Here is an 18955-nt window from a genome sequence, read left to right as displayed (position 1 = left end):
ATTTTCATTACCTAGTGGGGGCACAAAGTAGAAACTGATACAGACTCCATTAGCACCCCCTAAATGCCAAATCATTTCAAAAAGTGAAAATTAGCTTTTCCCCCTCTTGTTGTTAATCTAGTTTACTATGGTAATTCTCATTAATTCTCACCTTAATCTGATTTACTATGGTAATTCTCATTAATTCTCACCTTAATCTGATTTACTATGGTAATTTTCATTAAACAGTGATTTCATTCAGATCACATTTGAATTTTTTGGTTTAATATGACTGGGCCTTTCTAATCTGTCCCAGCTCTCATCTGGTTTGACAGCTGCTAAGACATCCTTTTAAAAAGGAAAACTCAAAGAATCTGTACATGATCCTCACAAGCCCCACAACATTTTCTCTTCACTTCTTATCCACAGCATCTCCTCTGTCACCCTCCCACCTGACAGCTGATGACTTCACCACCTTCTTTGATGAGAAGCTGAAGTAAAATCTGCCTGCTCTTCACTCCTACCCCTGTTCCTACACTACACGTTCTGTTCTCTTCCTCTTTCTTTTGTATATTTTTCTCCTTTATTAACAAAATAGATCCTGCAGATTATCTTGTCCTGCAATCCCACCACCTGCCCACTGGATCCCATCCCTTCCACAATGATCCACACCATTTCACCAGACCTCTTCCCTTTCATCTTTACTATCATTAATGACTACATAACATCTGGTCATGTACCAACTCCACTTGAGGCAGCAAGGGTTATTCTTGGTATTTTTGGCACAGCATGGCAATGGTTTACTTCCTACCTGGAGGGATGGTCATATCAGGTGACATGGAAGGGATCCATATCTGCTCCATGCTGACTCTCCACTGGTGTCCCACAAGGCTCAGTGCTGGGTCCTCTACTATACTCCCTCTATATCTTGGTGAGGTCATAGTGGCAGCAGGGGTGTGGTCAAGCGTCAGCTGCAGACAGAAATGAGGCGGGTTGAACCCTGCAAGTAATGCGTGATGATTCTGTGTCGAGGTAATCCTCAAACTTAATGTCCGTGTGATTGATCAGTGGCTGCCGGCAGTTGCTGTTGTCTATGGCATCTTCAAATCCTGGTGATTGATCACATCGACAGTAAGTTTGAGGATTACGTCAATGCAAAATCATCAGGCATTACCTGCCGGTTCAACCCACCTCCTCTCCGCCCGCAACTGTCGCTCAACCACACCCCTGCTGCCACGGTCTTATCCTCACACGGGTTTTCATACTACTGCTATGTTGATGAAACTCAACTCATCCTCTAATTAGACATTCATGTTTCTGCATGGATTTCTGCATGTCTTGTGTACATCTCATCAGGGATGGCGGTTCATCAGCTGAATCTTAACCCCAGCAAAACTGAGCTGCTGTACATGGGTGAGCTTGCTGACATGGGAGATGCATTCCCTATGTCAAGATCTTGTGATCTCGCTGGGCAACTCGCAGATCTCTCCATCTGTCACTGCACACAACTTTGGGGTAACCATGGACAACCAACTCTCCCAACTGACAAATTTCTCCTAGCTGTCTGAACAGCTGTGTCACTGGCTGTCTTCAAATGAACACTGAAGACCTACCTTTTTACCAAGCACTTTCAGAGAAATGTCACCATTAAACTAGAATTAAATTTTTTTTTCTGATATTTATTGTTCTGTCACACAGTATTGTACTGTTAATTTTCGCACTTTAACAGAATTTGTGATTTCCTGTTTTTCACACCTCAATGCAGCAAAACTAGAATAGCCAACATGCATTTTGCAAAAATGCAATTCACTATTGGTAATCCCTACTTGTTCAACCGATTCGGACATCTAACTAAGACATGTCAAGACGTGGTAAAATAGGAAACAGCCCTCCTCACTTGCAAAAAGGACAGCAAGCCAGAATATGTTTTCTAAAACAAAAAAGACGATGCTAAATACAACAGTAATTCTATCAGTATTTAGTAAAAAAAAATGAGAGCAGAGAGATTTGCCTGCATGCAAGAGATTAAAAGGGATTTGAAAGCTGAGTTACTGGGTCTTATTAACTGTATTTATTGCATTTAGCTCTATGCCCAGAAAAAAAGTAGTGGAACTGTGGTAGGACAGCTAGTTTTCCATTAGCAAAAGCCTGTCTTCACCCATGTACCTACTAGTAATATGGCTACTAAGGTACTAACACAAAGATAATCATCTAACATTGCTAGCTAACATTATGGTAGCTACTTGTGTTGTTGCTAACCAGTTATTTAGCTAGGTGTAATTTTGAAAGTCCTACAGTTGCTTTCTGCTTGCCTACAAAGCAACTCTGTAAATCATGCTGGATAAGAGCATCTGATAAATGCCATTAATGCAAATGTAGTCCATACTCAAAAGGGTGAAAATATAAAGGGAATGCAAGGGTTAAATATCTTTACATGTACAAGCCTGAATTTGTTAAATACAAACTCAAAGTCTAGCCAAGCTTTAGTCACGTCTGATTTGGGACTTGGGAAAATGAGAACTGATATGTGTGGTTTTGATTTTGACAGCTTGTGGGAGGATGTGTCCAACAGCACAAACTGCAGACCAATTACTGCTTTTTAACTCTCTCATACCGCATTATTTCCCTTTTTTTCAAACCCGTCATTAAGTTATTGACATCTGCATAGACCATGTCTTGCACATGTGTATAAATACTCCATGAAGAACTCAAGATTTAGGAGGTTCTAGAAGGTTCGTTTAGAAGACCCACATAGGGTGCACAGGTTATATCTGCTCATACACACATCGAGGTAAGTGCAACAATCCCAAGTTTGAATTACATGCACTTTTAATGGATATTTTTGCAATTTTAATACATAGATTTAATACATATTGTATTTCAGGAAATCTGTTCAATGGTAAATGTGTTCCTATAAATACTGTCATGGATTAGAAACGATGTTTTGGGAACAAATCACTCTAATTATAAGTTACAGAATGCCTCAAATAAAGAAGGTAAGATCATAACAATGAAGGCAATACTGAAACACGTCAATGTTCTTTACTTTTAGTACCAGAGGTCCTCAGCACTTCATAGTCCTGTAATATTATATATCATAAGAACAGGACACACAACAAATCAAGCCATGCTGGTGATTTGGGCCATGCTTGCTGCAGCTCTCCCTCCTCCAACCAGCCAGACCTGCTTCAAGGCCAATTTGTCTCAGTGTCGCAACGTGGACTTCGCTCCAGGATCCAACCTAGCAGGAGAAGGCTTTGACATCACCACCATGCAACGGAAAGGGGCCTTTGTCCTTGACATGAGCTCCTGGATCCAGAACAACTCCTGCACTCTGTGTAAAAACCCCTACATGGGAGGTCAAGTGCAGAAGCTCCCAGTTTCTGTGGTGGATTGGAGACCAAGTCGGAGGTGCAACATGAAGTTGTCCAGCTCCGTCTACCAGTCCAGCGAGGCCCTGGTCAGTGCCAGCACCTCCTCTATCAAGAACAACTGGAAGGTAGGCTTGCAAATAATTACTCCAAAAGTCCAGGGATCACTGATGCTGGCAGGCAGTAACTCCAAGCTGGCCAAATATTCAATGGACAAAACCAAAAAAGACAAGTTCAGCTTCACCAGCCATGCTGTCTCTTGTGGATATTATAGGTAGGATGTGAAAACATGCATTTTGAAAAAGCCATATGTTGATTTCTATTTAATTATAAAAAAGACTGCATCATTTATCTTTCTTTGTGAGTTCTACTTTATGGTCTGACTTCTAGATACAGAGTTTCGAGCCGTGCACTCTTGCACCCTGAGCTAAGTAATGAATTTGAAAGTCTCCCTGCGACATACGATGAATCTACAAAGGACCTCTACTTCAGGCTGATTGACAAGTTTGGTACTCATTATATCACAAAGGTGAATGAGATAATAGATTTCTACAATAGAATATGGAGCAGACTCACCTACTGCAGTTTGAAAGTGATGAACAATGAATACAACTTCACAGTTTCAGAATGAATACACGTGTACTTTTGTTGACTGGAAACACTGTGGCTGTGTGCAGGTAAATCTGGGTGGAGAGGTTTACTCTGTGACCAGCATCAAGGAGTGCCAGGCGTCCCTGCAGGGTCTGAGTGTGGATGAGGTGAAGATGTGTCTGGATGTGGAGGCTTCTGTCAGTATGGGAATAGCTGCAAAACTGCAGACTGAGGCTCATCACTGCAAGCAGGCCAAGGACAAGATTCTGAGCAAAAAGAGCTTCTCCAGCAGCTTCAGTGACAGGTTTGTATCTCTTCCTCTCTGTAACCAACTTATTGTCGCATAATGTTGCAAATCACTGTTGATCAATAAGGCTCCCAAATGAACACTTGGGTCAGCTGGTTAAATTACTTCAAATAAATATTAAATTAAAATATTAGATTATTCCAAAAACATGTGCTTCTATCATCCCCAACAGGGAAACAAATGTGATTGGTGGCTACACTCAGAGTACTGACCTCCTTTTCTCATCAAGTAATGACCCAGAGGCCTATAAGGAGTGGGTCTCATCTCTGCCCGCTCACCCTGATGTGCTTTCCTACTCACTCGAGCCCCTTCACGAGTTGCTGCCCGCGAAGAAACCAATCCGAGTGCATTTGCGCAATGCCATCAAGGACTACATCCTCCAGAGGGCTCTGTTAAAAAACTGCACAAGCCCATGCAAGACCGGTGTGAAGACCAACCCTGAGGAGCCGTGCAGCTGCACCTGCCACAACAACCCGGGCGTGGCCCTCAACTGCTGCCCCACTCAGAGAGGATCTGCTCAAGTCACAGTAACTGCGATTAAAGCCACAGGTTTACATGGAGATTTCTTGGATGCGACAGATGCATTCGTGAAGATCCTCCTCAATGGTAAGATCAATGGAGGCCAGACATCTGTGATTCAGAATGACAACTCGCCCAGGTGGGACTGGGATTTCCATCTTGGAACTGTGGACCTTACTCATTTCAGCATTGTGAAGTTAGAGGTATGGGATGAGGACAGTAACTCAAATAATGACCTTCTTGGGGAATGCAATGTTCAACTGAAATCTGGAGTTGAGGAAAATGTCTGTGCACTCAATCACGGAGTGCTGTATTATAAAGTGCAGGTGAAGTGCATCCCTGGATTGACTGGTCCTTCATGCTTGGAGTACAATCCCTCTCCCATGGAGGCACAGCTGGAGAAAGCGTATGTCTCCCGGAACACTCACCCAATTCCCAGAGACATGCTGCTGGAGATGGGAGTGCTCCTTGATGAACGCATTCCCCGCTTCAACCAGAGCAACATTCGCAAAGTTAAAGGTCTTGAATTGTAGGCCAAATGTGTTCTTTGTACAACTAATACATATTCACACCAGCTATCATAATGTTTAAAGTAGAATAGCTGCAAATAATATTGGCACATTATTGCTAAACCTTTCCTGCTCATTTGTGCTGCCTTTTGCCTTTTTCAAAACTTAATAAAAGTCTAATGAAGCAAAATATTGCTACAATTGTGTAGTTTGTAAATTGCATATTAACACCAGCTATTATAATTTTTAAAGTAGAATATTTGCACATAATATTGGTGTATTATTACTATCTACTTTTCCTGCTCATTTGTGCTGCCATTGTCTTTTTTTTAAAGCCTAATAAGAGTCATGAAGCAATGTATTCTTGAAATATTGCTGAAGTATTCTTGAAAAAAAAAACAGATATTGTGTGGCATGTCCTATAAATGTTTTACATTTGCAAATTTTAAAAAGCATCAAGAAAACCTCCTCAAGAAAACCCGCAAGACTTACAGAATGTCAGAATTGCTACATGTGGTTTTGATTTTGAGAACTTGAGGGAAGATGTGTCCACCATGGCAGAACAACATAGTGGCTATTCTTTTCTCTCTTTGGTTCTAAAGAAAGCTTAGGTTAACATAAATCATATGTGTTTTGTTCTCCACTGAGTATCTAGATTTAGAGAATCTAGATTGAGAATCAACATCAACAACACTGCTGTAAAAAGGTAGACTTAAGAGGGTGGTTTGGATCCATGTGCAAGAAGTTTATTGCAAGCACACACACAATAGTCAAAGGAGTAATCCAAAAACAGAACCAGGTCATATGTGGTAGGTAAGAAATACTCAGAGTCCAAAACAATTCCAAAGTTTGATGTCAAGACACAGGCAGAGGTAGGTACACAGTAAATCCACAACAGGCCAAGATAAGGGCAGTTCCAAAAATCCACAAATAGAGATAGACAGGCAAAGCTCATACACAGGATCCAGTGAGAGTAACAAGGGCTCAGAACTTACTAGAATATATTGAGGCAGACTATAAGGCTTTGCTGTGAGTGCATGGTTTATATATGGTGCAAACAGTAAAATAGAAGCAGAAGAAGCCCTCCACAAAGTATCCCCTGAAGTAGTGGAACTAAGGAGCTCTCAGACACTGTAGGCAGGTGCTCCAACAACTGCCAGTGGGGGCAGAGGATTGGCTCTGGGTACCTGGTGTGAGCAAGTCTTTAGCATATTCAGCTTAGGATAAGTAGTGGCTCCACTCCTGCCGGTTGCTTGAGCAGTAGCTCCGCAGAAACCTCCCCACCTACCTATTCAGGAGTACACTCTGACTGTTAATCTGTGGATGATATCCTGAAGACAAACTGACAGTAATATTCAAGCATTTGCAGAAAGCTCAAAACTTGTGTGGTGCATTGAGCTCCCCTATCTGAGAATATATCTTCCAGGAGGCCGTAGAACCTAAATATCTCTTTAAAGTCAGTCACTGCAGTTTCCATGGCAGTGGAAAATTTAGGTAATAGCACAAGTCGGCAGGCTTTGGAAAAATAGTCAATGATGGTGAGGATTGTAGTATTGCCCTGAGATGGTGGGAGGTCAGTGATGAATTCACGTGCTATGTGAGATCAAGGACGTTGAGGAATAAATAAAGGTTCAAGGAGATCAGTGGGGAAATGTCTTGACATACATGATTGTGCACAAACTGAACATTCTCTCGCAAACCTCTCTACATCAGAGGCTAAATTTCTTCACCAGAATTTATAGTCAACTTACCTGGTGGTTCATTGGGTGCCTGGATGTCCCAAATTCAGCAAAATTGTGCACCCACTGGATGACATTTTCTCTCATGGAGTGGGGCACATAGGTTCTAGTAGGTGGACATTCTGGTGGAGGTGGATCACTGTGTTGCTCTCTGTTAATGTCGTCTATCATTTCCCAATGCACTGGGGCTACAATACAGGATTCTAGTCTTCTAGTGTCAGGAGAGGCATTTTCTAGAGGATTTTCATAAATACGCGACAAGACTACCTCTGTAGTTCTTTAGTTGTCTTTGGTTGCGGCTATGAAGTTAGTGCTTCCACTTTTGACTGGTCCATTTCCACACCTCTCTTATCCAGGATGTAAGCTAGGAACCTTACTGGTTTTTGGTGGAACACACATTTTTATATTTTTATGAATAGGTGATTGTCAAGAAGTTTTCTGAGCACTGATCTCACCTGCTGGACATGTTCCTCTTGGGATATCTGTACTTGACAGTGACATTGTTGAGGCTTCAATAGTGGATACAAGGCCAGAGTCCCCATCTTTTTTCTCTTCGAAGAAGAAACTTGTGACAGCTGAAGAAGTTGATGGGCAGATATACCCCTGTGCAAGTGCTTCACAATTGTATTCTTCCATTGATTTATTTTCTGGGATTGACAAAGGACATGCTCAGCATTTAGAGGGAGCAGCATCTGCCAGTAGGTTGATGACACAGTCCCAAGGACAATAAGGAGGTAGCTTGGAGGCCTTACCTTCACTAAAAACTTCAGCCAGGTCCTGATAGACTATGGGTATGTGCATCTAGATCAATAAACCAAGATGGCACCGCACGTGTGGCAGCCAGTCACAGTAGCTCTGCTTTCCTTTCTGCTTTTTTTGGTTTCTTATAATGTTTCTTGTCTTGTTTTTTGTATTTTTATGCACTTTATCAAACCCCTATGCAACTACACAACTAAGGGGTCCAAGCTGGCTACTTTTGCAGTATGCCTTGTACTCTTTTTTGGACTATTTGGAATTGCCTCTGGAGACCCCTTCAGTCACGGCTCCATTGTTTACACCCTGGATCAGCGGACTCACTGGTAACTCTGGATGGTTTTAAAATTCTATGGGCGGACAGGAAAGTTGCAGAAAGCAGTAAGAAGAAAGGAGGGGCCCTGGCGGTGTTTTTAAATGAGAAGTGGTGCAACCCAGCGCACATCAGTGTTAAGGAACAACGCTGCACCAAGGACATTGAGTTACTCGCTGTCAGCATTCAGCCATATTACCTTCCGAGGGAGTTTTCACACGTCATCACAATAAATGTGTACGTACCTCCTTCAGCCAATGCCACCGCTGCGTGCGAGCTATTACACAGTGTTGTAACTCAGTTACAGACCCGGCACCCGCAGTCTCTCCTTCTCATCTCTGGTGACTTCAAACATGCCTGTCTATCTTCCACTCTTCCCACATTCACACAATACGTCCAATGCCACACCAGAGACAATAAAACACTAGACCTGCTGTATGCAAATGTAAAGGGCACATACAGCTCCTTCTTGCTTTGTAAAAACAAGACAAATGTTCAAGGCTTAATCAATTATTAATGTTTATTTAAATTAGGTGTTGTTACACTCCTTATGTTACCAGGGGAATGAGGCCATGGGAGACAGGTGTGGCAAATCTCAAAAAGGGGCTTTAATGTAACAGAAGCTTTCTTTTCAGCCTTGTTCATCACACTCACCCTCACAGTTGGATGCACCTGCCCATGGCCCAAGTGGAAGTTCAGATACCATACGTCCACCCATCCAATTGCATTCATCCAACCTGAATGAAGGGTGACAAATTGGTGTAAACCAAACAGAGTGGAAAAGGTCACTGATAAAGTCACTGATAAAACAAAGACTGTGTGACTGTTAAGTGTAATACTTCTCTCTTTTTTAAATAAATATTATTATTATTATTTATTTATTTAGGATTTATTTTATTACAGACACAAAACTAACACCATAAAAAGTGGTCTAAGTATTTTATGCCTATGCAGTACAGTAACTATATATAGCTTTACATTTAAAAGCCTGAATTCTTTTATTACAGGAAAAGGATATGCAACAAGTCCCACCATGTTGCTGACTTGGGTAATGTTTGCCAAAACTCTCCCACCCCAACCAGCCAGAATTACTTCCAGGCTGATGAAACTCAATGTGTCAGTGTGGACTTCGCTTCAGGATCCAATCTAGCAGCAGAAGGCTTTAACATGAGCTCTTGGCTCCAGAACAACAAGTCCTGTATTCTGTGTAAAAACCCCTACATGAGAGGTCAAACACAGAAGCTCCTATTTGCGCAAGCCCCTTCATGAGTTGCTGCTAGCTAATAAACCAATCCAAGAGCCATCAATGGCTACATCCTCCAGATGGGCCTGTTGAAAAACTGCACAAGCCCATGCAAGACTGGTGTGAAGACCAACCCAGAGGAGCCATGCAGCTGCCACAACAACCTGGGTGTGACCCTCAACTGCTGCCCCACTTGGAAAGGATCTGCTCAAGTCGCCATAACTGTGATCAAAGATTTGTATGGAGATTCGTTTGGTCAGACAGACGCATTCATTAAGATCCTCCTCAACAAAAGTATCAACGCGGGGCAGATGTCCGTGATAGAGAGCAAAGTGCTCACTTGGAACTGGGATTTCCATCTTGAAATTGTGGACCTAATGCAGTACAGCAACTTGTAGCTGGAGGTGTGGGATGAGGACAGTGTCACAGATAACAATTTTCTCAGCGAATGCGCCACTCCACTTAAATCTGGAGTGGAGACGAATGTCTGTGCACTCGATTACAGAATGCTACATTATAAAATGGAGGTGAGAAACTGTATGTCTCCCGGCATGCTCGCCTGATTCCCAGAGGCATGCCGTTGGAGATGGGAGTGCTCCTCGATGAACGCATTCCCCGATTCAACCAGAGCAACATTCGCAAAGCTAAAGGTCTTGAATTGTAGACGAGTTGTGTTCTTTGCGCAGCTATTGCATATTCATGCCAGCTATCATAATGTTTAAAGTAGAATAGGTGCACATAATATTAGCAAATTATTACTAAACCTTTCCTACAGAAAATCTGTGTAGCTATGTGTGGTTTTTATTTTCACAGCCTGAGTGAACACATGTCCATGAGATCAGAATATCAGACTAACTATTGCTTTCAAAACTCTTCAGTTCTAAAGAAAGCTGTGAGATTAACATAAATCATATGTGTTTTGTTCTCTACACACACAATGAACACTCTACCAGTTCTGTACATCTAAGGTAATCTGAAAGCACTGATGAATAAACAAATCATGAGCAAAACGTACCAAAATGTAAGGTCTGAGCATCTAAGAAGCAAGTTGACAGTCGAAGTCTCCAGAAGAACTGTGGCTGCAAGATGCTCAGTAAAACTTACCGCTAATTATGTATATATATATATATATATATATATATATATATACATATATATATATATATATATATATATGTATATATATATAATCAGTGTGTGTGTGTGTGGATAAGTATTTACAAATAAATACATCAAACAATTACAAGATACAAGATTATTTCTTGCCACACACACACACACACATCTGTGTTGGTGGTGTACATTGTGATGTGTGATTAATGAAATGTTCATTAATGAGTCAGTACAAATTTAGGCAAAGAAAAAAGTGTTCAAATGTTGCGGTAGTACTGATGGATTAAACAGCAGCAGCAGTAGTGACTGGAGCTGATGTGTAACAGTAATGAATGCAGATATAACACAGTGTCACATTACGGTTTGTGTGAAAAAATACTATCGCAGTATAGACTGAGAGAAGCAGGGACTTTTCACCCGCGTCTGAAGAGCGAAGAGTTGAGTTCTCTGATGGCAGAAGGAAAGAAGCTCTTTCTGAAGCAGCATGTTTTTATCATCAAGAGTCTAAATGGGAGATTGCACTGATGGTTGATCATATCCAATTATTTTTAAGGCCTTGTGCACAGTGCCTTACTCTTGGTGTGTGAGTCAATATTGCCGTACCAGACAGTAATGTCAGCATATTTTGGATCATTGCTGAGTAGAACTCTATCAACAGCTACTTCTAAAGTCTATAATTCTTCAGTTTCCAGAGGATGTAGAGCTCTTTTGTGCCTTCTTGATGATGGTGGTGATATTGAGAAGTGCAAAAGTGCATGATCAGTATTACCAGGTGTGAAACAAGCATCTTTTCCTGTGGCCTTAAACTCACTTGTGCTGTGTTAATTTTAATTCCTCATGAAGGAGACAGATTTATTTTACTACAGATGCTAAATGAACACCATAAAAGTGGTGTAAGTATGTTTTGTCTATGCAGTGAAGCAACTTTAAAAAATTTTTTTTTTTAATACACAAACAGGACACGTCCCAAGTCCAGCCATGCTTTAGACACTTCTGATTTGGGCCTGATTGGACCTGCTTCAAGGCCAATGAGTCTCAGTGTGGCAATGTGGACTTCGCTCCAGGATCCAACCTAGCAGGAGAAGGCTTTGACATCACCACCATGCAACGGAAAGGGGCCTTTGACATGAGCTCCTGGATCCAGAACAACTCCTGTGGTGGATTGGAGACCAAGTCAGAAGTGCAACATGAAGTTGTCCAGCTCTGTCTACCAGTCCAGCGAGGCCCTGGTCAACGCCAGCACCTACCCTATTGAGAACAACTGGCAGTCAGACTTAATCGATCCAAAAGATCAGGAATCAAAGATACTGGCAGGCAGTAACTCCAAGCTGGCCAAATATTCAATGGAGAAAACCAAAAAAGACAAGTTCATCTTCACCAGGCATGCTGTCTCTTGTGGATACTAGAGACAGAAACCATTGGAGGCAGTAACTCCAAGCTGGGCAAATATTCCAAGGACAAGATTCTGAGCAAAAAGAGCTTCTCCAGCAGCTTCAGTGACAGGTTTGTATCTCTCATCACTGTCTCTCTCTGTAACCAACTTATTGTTGATATTGTTGCAAATCACTGTTGATCAATAAGGCACCCAAATGAACACTTAGTTCAGCTGGTTAAATTATTCCAAACATATAGAAAATATTAGATCATTCCAAAAACATGTTTTTGTCATCCCCAACAGGGAAACAAATGTGATTGGTGGCTACACTCAGAATACCGACCTCCTTTTCTCATCAAATAACGACCCAAAGGGCTTTAGAGAGTGGGTCTCATCTCTGCCCGCTCACCCTGATGTGCTTTCCTACTCGCTCGAGCCCCTTCACCAGTTGCTGCCGGAGGAGACAAAAATCCGAGAGCTTTTGTGCAATGCCATCAAGGACTACATCCTCCAGAGGGCTCTGTTAAAAAAACTGCACAAGCCCATGTAAGACTGGTGTGAAGACCAACCCTGATGCACCTGATGCACCTACCACAACGAACCAGGCGTGGCTCTCAACTGCTGCCCCACTCAGAGAGGATCTGCTGAAGTCAACATAACTGTGATCAAAGCCACAGATTTATATGGAGATTTCATGGGTACCACAGACGCATTTGTCAAGATCCTCCTCAATGGAGAGCTCAAAGGCCAGAGTGGGTCTCATCTCTGCCTGCTCACCCTGATGTGCTTTCCTACTCACTTGAGCCCCTTCACGAGTTGATGCCGGCTAAGGGGCGGAGGCGAGAGCATTTGCGTAACGCCATCAAGGACTACGTACTCCAGAGAGGCCTGTGGAAAAATTGCACGAGCCGTTGCAAGGTCGGAGTGAAGACCAATCCTAAGGAGCCATGCATCTGCAGCTGCCACCACATCAAGGGTGTGGCCCTCAACTGCTGCCCCACTCAGAGAGGAATTGCTCAGGTCACTGTAACTGCAATCAAAGCCACAGGTTTATGGGGAGATTACTTTAAACAGACGGATGGATTTGTCAAGCTCTTCCAAAAGGGAAAGATCTTCCGGGGCCAGACACCAGTGATCTGGAACAAAAACTCTCCAACATGGAACAGGGATTTCAATCTTGGAACTGTGAACCTTACGCAGTTCAGCAGTGTGAATCTGGAGGTGTGGGACAGGGACAACGGCTGGAATGATGACCTTCTTGGGAGGAGCACTGTTAAATTGAATTCTGGAATGCTGTATTATAAAGTGCAGGTGACATGCAACCCTCATTTGACTGGTCCTTCGTGCTCGAAGTACAATCCCTCTCCCATGGAGGCACAGCTGGAGAAACTGTACGTCTCCCGGAATGCTCGTCCGATTCCCAGAGGCATGCTGCTGGAGATGGGAGTGCTCCTCGATGAAAATTATTGTAGATAAGTGTGGTTTATTTTCACAGCCTGAGTGAACGCATGTCCATTAGATCAGAATATCAGACTGAATATTGCTTTCAAAAACTCTCTTTGGTTCTAAAGAAAGCTGTTAGATTAACATAAATCATATGTGTTTTGTTCTCTACACACACTATAAACACTCGACCAGTTCTGTACATCTAAGGTAATCTGAAAGCACTGATGAATAAACAAATCTTGAGCCAAACGTACCAAAATGTAAGGTCTGAGCATCTAGAATTCAACAGCATTGGAGTGTAATAATTGATAGTAACAGCCTAACACACAACACACACTCACGCATAAAATTTCACACTTTTTTTCAAGCCCCTCCAAATTTATAGACCTATTTATAGACCTATAAATCGTCCTGCCCCATGTCTTGCACATGGGTATAAATACCCCATGTAGAACTAAAGAAGAACATTTAAAAGATTCTAAAAGATTCATTTTGAAGGCCCATTTAAAGTGCACAGGTTTTATCTGCTCTCACACACATCAAGGTAAGTGAAACGAGCCCTACATTTGAATTAAGTCCACTTTTAATGGACATTTTCACAACTCGTTTTTTTTTTTTTCCCAATCACGTATATTGACTATTTGAGCAAATCTACTGAATGGTAAATATATTTCTAAACTATTTTCACAGATTAGGAACTATGTTTGGGGGTACAAGTCACTGTAATTATAAGCTACACAATGCTGATATCTATATCTATCTATCTATCTATCTATCTATATATATATATATATATATATATATATATATATATATATATATATATATAATATCTTACTCTTACATATATATATATATATATATATATATATATATATATATATATATACCAACATGTATATTGGTAGAACCAATATATATTGGTGTAAAGACCCCATACATTGTCATGACTGTATTATTTTTTTATAAATAAGTACATCAAACAATTACAAGATACAAGATTGTTTGTTGCCACACATCTGTGTTGGTGGTGATAATTTGGTTCACTAAACAAAGTGCAAGACAACAAGTGCATGAATGAAATATACATAAATGAGTCAGTACAAATTTTGCCAAAGACTGATGGACTGATGGTATTGATGGATTAAACAGCAGCAGCAGTGGTAACTCAAGTTGATGGGTAACAGTATTGAATGCAGATATAACACAGTGATACTTTCGCAGTATAGACTGTGAGTAGCAGGGACTTTTCACCCACGTCTGAAGAGCGAAGAGTTGAGTTCTCTGATGGCAGAAGGAGAGGCTCTTTCTCAAGCAGCATGTTTTTGTCATTAGGAGTCTGTGTCTTTAGCTAAATGGGAGATTGCACTGAGGGTTGATCATATCCAATTATTTTTAAGGCCTTGTGCACAGTGCCTTACTCTTGGTGTGTGAGTCAGTATTGCCATACTAGTAATGCAGGATGTCAGCATACTTTGGATCATTGCTGAGTAGAACTCTATCAGCAGCTGCTTCTATATTCTACAATTCTTCAGTTTCCAGAGGATGTAGAGCTTCTTTTGTGCCTTCTTGATGATGGTGGTGATATTGAGAAGTGCAAAAGTGCATGATCAGTATTAGCAGGTGTGACTATTTTATTACAGATGCTAAATGAACACCATAAAAGGTGGTGTATGTTTTGTCTATACAGTGAAGTAACTTGAAATTTTTTTTTATATTTACAAATCTGAATTTTTTAATGAAGAAACAGAACACACCGAAAGTCCAGCCATGCTTCAGACACTTCTGATTTGGGCCATCGTTGCCAATTTTTTCCCTCCTACAACCAGCCAGACCTGCTTCAAGGCCAATGAGTCTCAGTGTGGCAATGTGGACTTCGCTCCAGGATCCAACCTAGCAGGAGAAGGCTTTGACATCACCACCATGCAACGGAAAGGGGCCTTTGTCATTGACATGAGCTCCTGGATCCAGAACAACTCCTGTACTCTGTGTAAAAACCCCTACATGGGAGGTCAAGTGCAGAAGCTCCCAGTTTCTGTGGTGGACTGGAGACCAAGTCAGAAGTGCAGCATGAAGTTGTCCAGCTCTCTCTATGAGTCCAGCGAGGCCCTGGTCAGTGCCAGCACCTCCTCTGTCGAGAACAACTGGAAGGTAGACTTGCAAATAGTAACTCCAGCAGTTCAGGGATCACTGATGCTGGCAGGCAGTAACTCCAAGCTGGCCAAATATTCAATGGACAAAACCAAAAAAGACAAGTTCAGCTTCACCAGCCATGCTGTCTCTTGTGGATACTACAAGTAGGATGTGAAAGCTTTTATTTTGACAGTGCCCTCTAACGTTGCTTTCTATTTAATTATACAAATACAGCACCATTCATCATCGTTTTTGACTTCTACTTTATCATCTCTCTTTTAGATACAGAGTTTCGAGCCGTCCAGTCCTGCACCCTGAGCTAAATAATGAATTCGAAAGTCTCCCTAAGATATATCATGAGTCTACAAAGCACCTCTATTTCAGGCTGATTGACAAGTTTGGTACTCATTATATCACAAAGGTGAATGAGATCATTGTTTTCCACAGACTTTGAAGCAGCCTCGTCCACCTCAATTATAAAGTAGTCTATTTATGAACAATGAATACAACTTCACAGTTTCAAAATGAATACACGTGTCCTTTTGTTGACTGGAAACACTGTGGCTGTGTGCAGGTGACTCTGGGTGGAGAGGTTCGTTCTGTGACCAGCATCAAGGAGTGCCAGGCATCCCTGCAGGGTCTGAGTGTGGATGAGGTGAAGATGTGTCTGGACGTGGAGGCGTCTGTCAGTATGGGAATAGCTGCAAACCTGCAGACCGAGGCTCATCACTGCAAACAGGCCAAGGACAAGACTCTGAACAAAAAGAGCTTCTCCAGCAGCTTCAGTGACAGGTTTGTATCTCTCATCACTCACACTTTCTCTCTCTCTCTGTAACCAACTTATTGTTGATATTGTTGCAAATCACTGTTGATAAATAAGGCACCCAAATAAACATTTAGTTCAGCTGGATAAATTATTCCAAACATACATAAAATATTGGATGATTCCAAAAACGTGTTTTTGTCATCTCCAAAAGGGAAACAGATGTGATTGGTGGCTACACTCAGAGTGTTGACCTCCTTTTCTCGTCAAAAAATGACCCAAAGGCCTATAAGGAGTGGGTCTCATCTCTGCCCACTCACCCTGATGTGCTTTCCTACTCGCTCGAGCCCCTTCACCAATTGCTGCCGGCAAAGAAATTACTCCGAGTGCATTTGCGCAATGCCATCAAGGACTACATCCTCCAGAGGGCTCTGTTAAAAAACTGCACAAGCTCATGTAAGACCGGTGTGAAGACCAACCCTGAGGAGCCGTGTAGCTGCAGCTGCCACAACAACCCGGGCGTGGCCCTCAACTGCTGCCCCACTCAGAGAGGATCTGCTCAAGTCACCGTAACTGCGATCAAAGCCACAGGTTTATATGGAGATTACTTCACTCAGACAGACGCATTTGTCAAGATCCTCCTCAATGGTAAAATCAACGGAGGCCAGACGTCTGTGATCCCGGATAACAACTCGCCCACTTGGAACTGGGATTTCCATCTTGGAACTGTGGATGTAACTCATTTCAGCAGCGTGAAGCTGGAGGTGTGGGATGAGGACGGTGATTCAGATGATGACCTTCTCGGGGCATGCAACGTTCCACTGAAATCTGGAGTGGAGAAGAATGCCTGTGCACTCAATCACGGAGTGCTGTATTATAAAGTGCAGGTGAAGTGCATTCCTGGTTTGGCTGGTCCTTCGTGCACGGAGTACAATCCCTCTCCCATGGAGGCACAGCTGGAGAAACTGTACGTCTCCCGGAATGCTCGCCCGATTCCCAGAGGCATGCTGCTGGAGATGGGAGTGCTCCTCGATGAACGCATTCCCCACTTCAACCAGAGCAACATTCGCAAAGCTAAAGGTCTTGAATTGTAGACTAGTTGTGTTCTTTGCGCAGCTATTGCATATTCATGTCAGCTATCATAATGTTTAAAGTAGAATAGGTGCACATAATATTGGCACATTATTACTAAACCTTTCCTGCTCATTTGTGATGCCTTTTGCCTTTTTGAAAGCTTAGTAAATATCTCATGAAGCAAAATGTTGTGGAAATGTTCTTGATGAAAGTTAGATGTGCTCTTGACACCCACAAAGCCCATACAACCTACAGATAATTATTGTAGATAAGTGTGGTTTTTATTTTCATAGCCTGAGTGAACATGTGTCCATTAGATGTGAAGACCAACCCTGAGGAGCCATGAAGCTGCAGCTGCCACAACAACCCAGGCCAATAAAAATAATGGTTTACATTTGCAACTTTTAAAAAAAAAAGAATCTTCACACTGTTGGCACACCCACAAAGCCCACACAACCTACAGAAAATTATTGTAGATAAGTGTGGTTTTTATTTTCACAGCCTGAGTGAACACGTGTCCATTAGATCAGAATATCAGACTGAATATTGCTTTCAAAAACTCTCTTTGGTTCTAAAGAAAGCTGTTAGATTAACATAAATCATATGTGTTTTGTTCTCTACACACACTATAAACACTCTACCAGTTCTGTACATCTAAGGTAATCTGAAAGCACTGATGAATAAACAAATCATAAGCAAAACGTTCCACAATGTAAGGTTTGAGCAGCTAGAATTCAACAGCATTGCAATGTAATAATTAATAATAACAGCCTAACACACTACACACACTCACGCATATAATGCACGCTTTTGTTCAAGCACCTCCAAATTTATAGACCTATTTATAGACCTATAAATCTTCCTTCCCCATGCCTTGCAAATGGGTATAAAACCCCATGTAGAACTAAAGAAGAACATTTAAACAGTTCTAAAGGGTTCATTTTGAAGATCCATTTAAAGTGCACATGTTATATCTGCTCATACACACATCAAGGTAAGTGAAACGAGCCCTACATTTGAAATAAGTCCACTTTTAATGGACATTTTCACAACTTTTTTTTTCCCCCAATCACGTATATTGACTATTTGAGCAAATCTATTGAATGGTAAATATATTGCTAAACTATTTTCACAGATTAGAAACTATGTTTTGGGGTCCAAATCACTGTAATCATAAGCTACACAATCCTGATACTATATACAGTCAGGTCCATAAGTATTTGGACAGTGACAGTTTTAGTAATTATGCCTCTGTACTCCACCACAATGGATTTGAAATGAAGCAATCAAGATGTGACTGAAGTGTAGACTTTCAGCTTTAATTCAAGGGGTTTAACAAAAATATTGCATTAACCGTTTAGGAATTACAGCCAATTTTTACAGAGATCCTCCATTTTCATAGGCTCAAAAGTAATTGGACAAACTAATATAATCATAAATATTAGGATTATTTTTATTACTTGGAGGTAAATCCTTTGCAGTCAACGACTGCCCGAAGTCTGGACCCCATGGACATCACCAAATGCTGAATTTTCTCCCTTGAGATGCTTTGCAAGGTTTTTACTGCAGCCATCTTCAGTTGCTGCTTGTTTGTGGGTCTTTCTGCCTTCAGACTTGCCTTCAGTAAGTGAAAAGCATCTCAATTGGGTTGAGGTCAGGTGACTGACTCGGCCATTTAAGAACTCTACTGTGAAGCGCTCTCCTATCTGTGTTGCAGCATCTGACTG

General features: G+C 41.7%; 2 protein-coding genes and 1 pseudogene across 3 annotated transcripts; all 3 read left to right on the top strand.

Moving 5' to 3' along the window:
* Window positions 1-2669: 2669 nt before the first annotated feature.
* LOC113528094 (perforin-1) lies at window positions 2670-5444 on the top strand. Its single transcript, XM_026916426.3, has 5 exons — window positions 2670-2770; window positions 3032-3624; window positions 3741-3879; window positions 4028-4245; window positions 4421-5444. The coding sequence occupies exons 2-5, from the start codon at window positions 3107-3109 to the stop codon at window positions 5298-5300; spliced, it is 1755 nt and encodes a 584-aa protein (XP_026772227.3). The 5' UTR covers window positions 2670-2770; window positions 3032-3106; the 3' UTR covers window positions 5301-5444.
* Window positions 5445-9114: 3670 nt separating this feature from the next.
* Window positions 9115-13288, top strand: LOC113528235 (perforin-1-like; annotated as a pseudogene).
* Window positions 13289-13692: 404 nt separating this feature from the next.
* LOC113528095 (perforin-1-like) lies at window positions 13693-17414 on the top strand. 2 transcript variants are annotated; one of them, XM_034309711.2, is made up of 5 exons: window positions 13693-13802; window positions 15003-15555; window positions 15674-15812; window positions 15966-16183; window positions 16369-17414. In XM_034309711.2, the coding sequence occupies exons 2-5, from the start codon at window positions 15029-15031 to the stop codon at window positions 17246-17248; spliced, it is 1764 nt and encodes a 587-aa protein (XP_034165602.2). In that variant the 5' UTR covers window positions 13693-13802; window positions 15003-15028; the 3' UTR covers window positions 17249-17414. The 2 variants fall into 2 exon arrangements, with proteins under 2 accessions (XP_034165602.2, XP_026772229.3); XM_026916428.3 differs by having other exon boundaries at window positions 13743-13802; window positions 15009-15555.
* The last annotated feature ends 1541 nt before the right edge of the window (window positions 17415-18955 follow it).

This window comes from Pangasianodon hypophthalmus, chromosome 13 (assembly GCF_027358585.1).
Source record: "Pangasianodon hypophthalmus isolate fPanHyp1 chromosome 13, fPanHyp1.pri, whole genome shotgun sequence".
In the NCBI taxonomy this organism is placed as follows: domain Eukaryota; kingdom Metazoa; phylum Chordata; class Actinopteri; order Siluriformes; family Pangasiidae; genus Pangasianodon; species Pangasianodon hypophthalmus.
Note: the sequence above shows the minus strand (reverse complement) of the source record. Positions and strands in the feature narration are given on the sequence as shown.